At 45.9% G+C, this 7,836-nt stretch overlaps 1 protein-coding gene across 1 annotated transcript in view; it reads right to left on the reverse strand.

Moving 5' to 3' along the window:
• Window positions 1–5,209, reverse strand: part of lmx1al (LIM homeobox transcription factor 1, alpha-like) — a 447,206-nt gene extending 441,997 nt beyond the window's left edge. The window contains exon 1 of the mRNA XM_067973193.1: window positions 5,152–5,209. Coding sequence (XP_067829294.1) covers window positions 5,152–5,209 — 58 coding nt within the window. The remainder of the gene's footprint in view (window positions 1–5,151) is intronic.
• Window positions 5,210–7,836: the final 2,627 nt, after the last annotated feature.

A 7,836-nucleotide genomic window follows, 5' to 3' on the forward strand; every position in this document is an offset into this window, starting at 1 on the left:
CAGCACCTCCCAAACCTGTGACCTCCACCACCTGGAAGGACAAGGGCAGCTGGTGCATGGGTAAAATCAACACCACACCCCACGCCCCATACCCTTTGGCTGACATCCCATGTCCTATACGCAATGCCCCACTCCCTATACCAGATCGCCCATGTCCTATACCCAATGCCCTATTACCTATACTTGATCTCCCATGTCCTATACCCCATGCCTCATTCCCTATACCAGATCTCCCATACCCTATACCCAATGCCCCACTCCCTACACCCAATCTCCCCTGTAATAGAATCATAGAATCATAGAAAATTTACAGCACAGAAGGAGGCCATTCGTGTCCGCGCTGGCCGAAAATGAGCAGCCCAGTCTAATCCCACTTTCCAGCACTTGGTCCATAGCCCTGCAGGTCACAGCATTTCAGGTGCACATCCAGGTACTTTTTAAATGAGTTGGGGGCTTCTGCCTCTACCACCCTCTCAGGCAGTGAGTTCCAGACCCCCACCGCCCTCTGGGTAAAAAGAAAATTTCCTCAGCTCCCCTCTAATCCTTCGACCAATCACTTTAAATCTATGCCCCCTGGTTATTTTACTCTCTACTAAGGGAAATAGGTCCTTCCTATCCACTCTATCTAGGCCTCTCAATTTTGTACACCTCAATTAAATCACTCCTCAGCCACCTCTGTTCCAGCCTATCCGATCTTTCCTCATAGCTAAAATTCTCCAGTCCTGGCAACATCTTCGTAAATTTCCTCTGTACCCTCTCTAGTGCAATTACATCCTTCCTGTAATGTGATGACCAGAACTGTACACAGTACTCAAGCTGTGGCCTAACCAGTGTTCCATACAGTTCCAGCATAACCTCCCTGCTCTTATATTCTATGCCTCAGCTAATAAAGGAAAGTATCCCGTAAACCTTCTTAATCACCTTATCTACCTGTCCTGCTACCTTCAGGGATCTGTGGACATGCACTCCAAGGTCCCTCACTTCCTCTACACCTTTCAATATCCTCCCATTTATTGTGTACTCCCTTGCCTTGTTTGACCTCCTTAAATGCATTACCTCACACTTCTCTGGATTGAATTCCATTTGCCACTTTTCTGCCCACCTGACCAGTCCATTGATATCTTCCTGCAGTCTACAGCTTTCCTCCTCACTATCAACCACACGGACAATTTTTGTATCATCTGCAAACTTCTTGATCATGCCCCTTACATTTAAGTCCAAATCATTGATATATACCACAAAAAGCAAGGGACCTAGTACTGAGCCCTGCAGAACCCCACTGGAAACAGCCTTCTAGTCACAAAAACACCCGTTGACCATTACCCTTTGCTTCCTGCCACTGAGCCAATTTTGGATCCAACTTGCCACTCTCCCTTGGGCTTGTACTTTTTTGACCATTCTGCCATGTGCGACCTTGTCAAAAGCCTTGCTAAAATCCATGTAGACAACATCAAATACACTACCCTCATCGACCCTCCTTGTTACCTGCTCAAAAAATGCAATCAATTAGTCAGGCACGACCTTTTCTTAACAAATCAAGCTGATTGTCCTTGATTACTCTGTGCCTTTCTAAATGACGGTTTATCTTGTCCCTCAGAATTGATTCCAATAATTTGCCCACCACCAAGGTTAGACTGACTGGCCTATAATTACTCGGTCTATCCCTCGCTCCCTTTTTAAACAATGGTACAACGTTAGCAGTCCTCCAATCCTCCGGCACCATGTCTGTATCCAGTGAGGATTGGAAAATGATGGTCAGAGCCTCCGCTATTTCCTCCCTTGCTTCTTTCAACAGCCTGGAATACATTTCATCCGGCCCTGGTGATTTATCTACTTTCAAAGATGCTAATCCCCTTAATATGTCCTTTCTCACTAAGTTTGTCCCATCCAATATTTCATACTCCTCCTTAACTACAATGTCTGCATCGTCCATCTCTTTTGCGAAGACAGACACAAAGTAGACATTAAGAACCAGATCAACATCTTCCGCCTCCACACACAGGTTACCTTTTTGGTCTCTAATAGGCCCTACTCTTTCCTTAGTTATCCTCTTGCTCCTAATGAATTTATAAAACATCTTTGTGTTTTCCTTGATTTTACTTGCCAATATTTTTTCATGCCCTCTCTTTGCTTTCCTAATTTCCTTTTTAATTTCACCCCTGCACTTTTTATACTCCTCCAAGCTTTCCGTAGTATTTAGTTCTCGGTGTCTGACATAAGCTTTCCTTTGCTGCCTTATCTTACCCTGTATGCTCCTTGACATCCAGGGGGCTCTAGATTTGGCAGCTCCTCCCTTTTTCTTTGTGGGAACATGTTTACTCTGAACCCCTTGAATCACCCCTTTGAATGTCTCCCACTGCTCTGACACTGATTTACCTTCAAGTAGCTGATTCCAGTCCACTTTTGCTAGATGACTTCTTAGCTTCGTAAAATTGGCCTTTTCCCCAATTGAGAACTTTAACTCCTGCTCTATCTTTGTCCTTTTCCATAACTGTGCGAAAACTAATTAAATTATGGTCACTACCACCAAAATGCTCTCCCACTGATACTCCTTCCACCTGCCCAGCTTCATTCCCTAAAACTAAATCCAGAACTGTCCCCTCTCTTGTTGGGCTTGCTACGTACTGGCTAAAAAAGTTCTCCTGAATGCAATTTAAGAATTTTGCGCCCTCTATACCCTTCACACTGATTGTGTCCCAGTTAATATTCGGGTAGTTGAAATCCCCTACTATTACTGCCCTAGTATTTTTGCACTTCTCAGAAATTTGCCTACATATTTGCTCTTCTATCTCCCTCTGACTGTTTGGGGGTCTATAATACACTCCCTGTAGTGTGACTGCCCCTTTTTTTGTTCCTTAGCTCAACCCAAATGGTCTCATTTGATGATCCTTCTAACATATCATCCCTCCTCACAGTTGTAATTGTCTCTTTAACCAAAATTGCTATCCCCCTCCTTCTATCTCATCTGAAAATCCTGTAACCAGGAATGTTGAGCTGCCATTCCTGTCCCTCTTTAAGCCATGTTTCTGTAATAGCTAAGATATCGTACTGCCACGTGTCTATCTGTGTCCTATACCCAATGCCCCTCTCCCTATACCTGATCTCCCATGTCCTATACACAATGCCCCATTCCCTACACCTGATCTCCCATGTCCTATACCCAATGCCCCATTCCCTACACCTGATCTCCCATGTCCTATACCCAATGTCCCATTCCCTACACCTGATCTCCCATGTCCTATACCCAATGCCCCATTCCCTACACCTGATCTCCCATGTCCTATACCCAATGCCCCATTCCATACACCTGATCTCCCATGTCCTATACCCAATGTCCCATTCCCTACACCTGATCTCCCATGTCCTATACCCAATGTCCCATTCCCTACACCTGATCTCCCATGTCCTATACCCAATGCCCTAATGCCCCATTCCCTACACCTGATCTCCCATGTCCTACACCCAATGCCCCATTCCCTACACCTGATCTCCCATGTCCTATACCCAATGCCCTAATGCCCCATTCCCTACACCTGATCTCCCATGTCCTATACCCAATGCCCCATTCCCTACACCTGATCTCCCATGTCCTATACCCAATGCCCCATTCCCTACACTTGATCTCCCATGTCCTATACCCAATGCCTCATTCCCTACACCTGATCTCCCATGTCCTATACCCAATGCCCCATTCCCTACACCTGATCTCCCATGTCCTATACCCAATGTCCCATTCCCTACACCTGATCTCCCATGTCCTATACCCAATGCCCCATTCCCTACACCTGATCTCCCATGTCCGATACCCAATGCCCCATTCCCTACACCTGATCTCCCATGTCCTATACCCAATGCCCCAATGCCCCATTCCCTACACCTGATCTCTCATGTCCGATACCCAATGCCCCATTCCCTACACCTGATCTCCCATGTCCTATACCCAATGCCCCAATGCCCCATTCCCTACACCTGATCTCCCATGTCCTATTCCCAATGCCTCATTCCCTATACCTGATTTCCCATCACCTATACCCAATGCCCCATTCCCTACACCTGATCTCCCATGTCCTATTCCCAATGCCTCATTCCCTATACCTGATTTCCCATCACCTATACCCAATGCCCCAATGCCTCATTCACTACACCTGATCTCCCATGTCCTATACCCAATGCCCTAATGCCCCATTCCCTACACCTGATCTCCCATGTCCTACACCCAATGCCCCATTCCCTACACCTGATCTCCCATGTCCTATACCCAATGCCCCATTCCCTACACCTGATCTCCCATGTCCGATACCCAATGCCCCATTCCCTACACCTGATCTCCCATGTCCTATACCCAATGCCCCATTCCCTACACCTGATCTCCCATGTCCTATACCCAATGCCTCATTCCCTACACCTGATCTCCCATGTCCTATACCCAATGCCCCATTCCCTACACCTGATCTCCCATGTCCTATACCCAATGCCCCAATGCCCCATTCCCTACACCTGATCTCCCATGTCCTATTCCCAATGCCTCATTCCCTATACCTGATTTCCCATCACCTATACCCAATGCCCCAATGCCCCATTCCCTACACCTGATCTCTCATGTCCGATACCCAATGCCCCATTCCCTACACCTGATCTCCCATGTCCTATACCCAATGCCCCAATGCCCCATTCCCTACACCTGATCTCCCATGTCCTATACCCAATGCCCCATTCCCTACACCTGATCTCCCATGTCCTATACCCAATGCCTCATTCCCTACACCTGATCTCCCATGTCCTATACCCAATGCCCCATTCCCTACACCTGATCTCCCATGTCCTATACCCAATGCCCCAATGCCCCATTCCCGACACCTGATCTCCCATGTCCTATTCCCAATGCCTCATTCCCTATACCTGATTTCCCATCACCTATACCCAATGCCCCAATGCCCCATTCCCTACACCTGATCTCACATGTCCTATACCCAATGCCCCAATGCCCCATTCCCTACACCTGATTTCCCATCACCTATACCCAATGGTCCATGCCTGATGTGTTGACGCTACTACCACTAGGCATGAAAGTGGATGATGGAAGGCCATTTATCAAAAAAAAACAGACTTGTAAAGAACAAAGGATTCTCAGGACAGCGAACAGATACTCACCGGGTGCGAGAGTTGAAGCAGTTTGTTTCAAACACGTGGGAGTCTCTTCTGTTTTCATGTTGCCTAGCACATTCAATAGCTCAAACCTATCAAATTAATAGATAAATATCAATCAATAGTGAACAAAATATGTCCGTTAAATCTAGCCAAATAATAATCAGCAGGGTAAGAAGTAGATTTGGGCGTGTGACAGACTGTTGTACACCTGGACCTTTGAGTCACTTTCAGTCAAAGAAGAAAACAGCATCCTTTGAACCTGGACCAGTTTGGTTCACTGATTTAAATTGCCAATGGCTGCATTGACGTAAATAGCTCGTGTTTTCTGTAATCAGAGGAGCAAGGTGCTTGTCTAATGTCCACGATTGGTTACATCTTACCTAACATTGTTCACTAGGTTTGAATCTCAGAAGATGCAAATGCAGTTTCCTGCTTCTTAGAGTGTGTGAACCCTGTCGAGTTCCACACTCACAGAATAGGGTAAATTCAATCATCCTACTCTACTAATGTGGGACCTTGCAAGGTGGGAGCACAAGTCAGAGATAGGGTGCTACAAATTTGACTCTGCTGTAGATACCTCCTTGGAGTCAGTGGTGTAACTCACTCTCCCATAAAAGGTTCCCACACCCCTTACGTGCTGGAGTTGACTCACATGATCCAATATCGACTTAAATGATAGCATAACCTGGGGATAACTTTGGGCAATAGTGTAAAACGGGTGATAGCAAATTGGCAGCCTGTTTTACATCTCTCCCCATTTTTATTTCCATTTCTCACTATCGTACAAAGTCAAGATCTACCCTAATATGTCTCCATTCACATACGAACTGGACAGTGTATCTTACATACGTGTTCTCGTCTATGTTTCCCCAAACCTTTCAAAGAGAAAACAACTGGCAAGACAATGCCAGATATCAATCATTAACTACAACTACAACTTGCATTTATATGAAAGGCAGAGTATTATTTAAATAGTGATAGATTGGGAAATGTTGAGGGACCTGGGTGTCCTTATACACCAGTCACTGAAAGCGAGCATTCAGGTGCAGCAAGCAGTTAGGAAGGCAAATGGTATGTTGGCCTTCATTGCAAGAGGATTTGAGTACAGGAGCAAAGATGTCTTACTGCAGTTATATAGGGCCTTGGTGAGGCTACATCTGGAGTATTGTGTGCAGTTTTGGTCTCCTTATCTAAGAAAGGATATACTTGCCATAGGGGGAGTGCAGCGAAGGTTCACCAGACTGATTCCTGGGATGGCAAGACTGTCGTATGAGGAGAGATTGGGTCGACTCGGCCTGTATTTACTCGAGTTTAGAAGAATGAGAGGAGATCTCATTGAAACATATAAAATTCTGACAGGGCTCGACAGACTGGATGCAGGGAGGATGTTTCCCCTGGCTGGGGGGTCCAGAACGAGGGGTCACAGTCTCAGGATACGGGGTAGGACATTTAGGACTGAGATGAGGAGAAATTTCTTCACTCAGAGTGTGGTGAACCTGTGGAATTCTCTACCACAGAAGGCAGTGGAGGCCAAGTCACTGAATATATTTAAGAAGGAGATAGATAGATTTCTAGACACAAAAGGCATCAAGGGGTATGGGGAGAGAGTGGGAATATGGTATTGAGATAGAGGATCAGCCATGATCATATTGAATGGTGGAGCAGGCTCAAAGGACCGAATGGCCTACTCCTGCTCCTATTTTCTATGTTTCTATGTTTATATCGCCCCTTTAACATAGTAAAACATCCCAAGGCGCTTCACAGGAGTGATATCAAACAAAATTTGACACTGAGTCACATAAGGAGATATTCGAATAGGTGACCAAATGGTCAAAGAGGTAGGTTTTAGGGAGCGTCTTAAAGGAGAAGAGAGAGGTGGAGAGGTTTAGGGAGGGAATTCCAGAGCTTAGGGCCTAGGCAGCTGAAGGCACAGCCACCAGTGGTGGAGTGATGAAAATCGGGGATGTGCAAGAGGCCAGAATTGGAGGAGCACAGAGACCTCGGAGGGTTGTAGGGCTGGAGGAGGTTAGAGAGATAGAGAGGGGCGAGGCCATTAAGGGATTTGAAAACAAGGATGAGAATTTTAAAATCGAGGCATTCCCGAACCGGGAGCTCATGTAGGTCAGCGAATGGGTGAATGGGACTTGGTGTGAGTTAGGGTATGGGCAGCAGAGTTTTGGGTGAGCTGAAGTTGCTTTAGTTCACAGTGAGTGAACATACAGAACAATAGTTGTGATCCGACTCACTTAGTACAACTTGCCTTTGTGTAATAATATAAAATAATGAACATGCTACGCTTCCCCACATCAGTGTTTGACTTGTAAAAAAAAACTTCTAACTACCTCCTGGGTCAAGTACAGGTCTCTCCGCACTGTGCACTGATTGACATTTCCTTTTCCTACATTGTTCTCTCTGACTGAGATCTTCAGTTTTATGCTTTGGGTCTATGCCCGTTAGGAACTGTTATTGAGAGTACTGAGGATCATTTCACTTCGAATCTCTGCAGGCAGCAGATCGAGAAGTCTTTTATCCCGTCAGTCTGCACTGGATTTGGACCCTGGTTGATAGTAAGTAGGAAAGCTGTAGACTGCAGGAAGATATCAATGGACTGGTCGGGTGGACAGAAAAGTGCCAAATGGAATTCAATCCGGAGAAGTGTGAGGTAATGCATTTGGGGAGGGCAAACAA

This window comes from Heptranchias perlo, chromosome 37 (assembly GCF_035084215.1).
Source record: "Heptranchias perlo isolate sHepPer1 chromosome 37, sHepPer1.hap1, whole genome shotgun sequence".
Lineage (NCBI taxonomy): Eukaryota > Metazoa > Chordata > Chondrichthyes > Hexanchiformes > Hexanchidae > Heptranchias > Heptranchias perlo.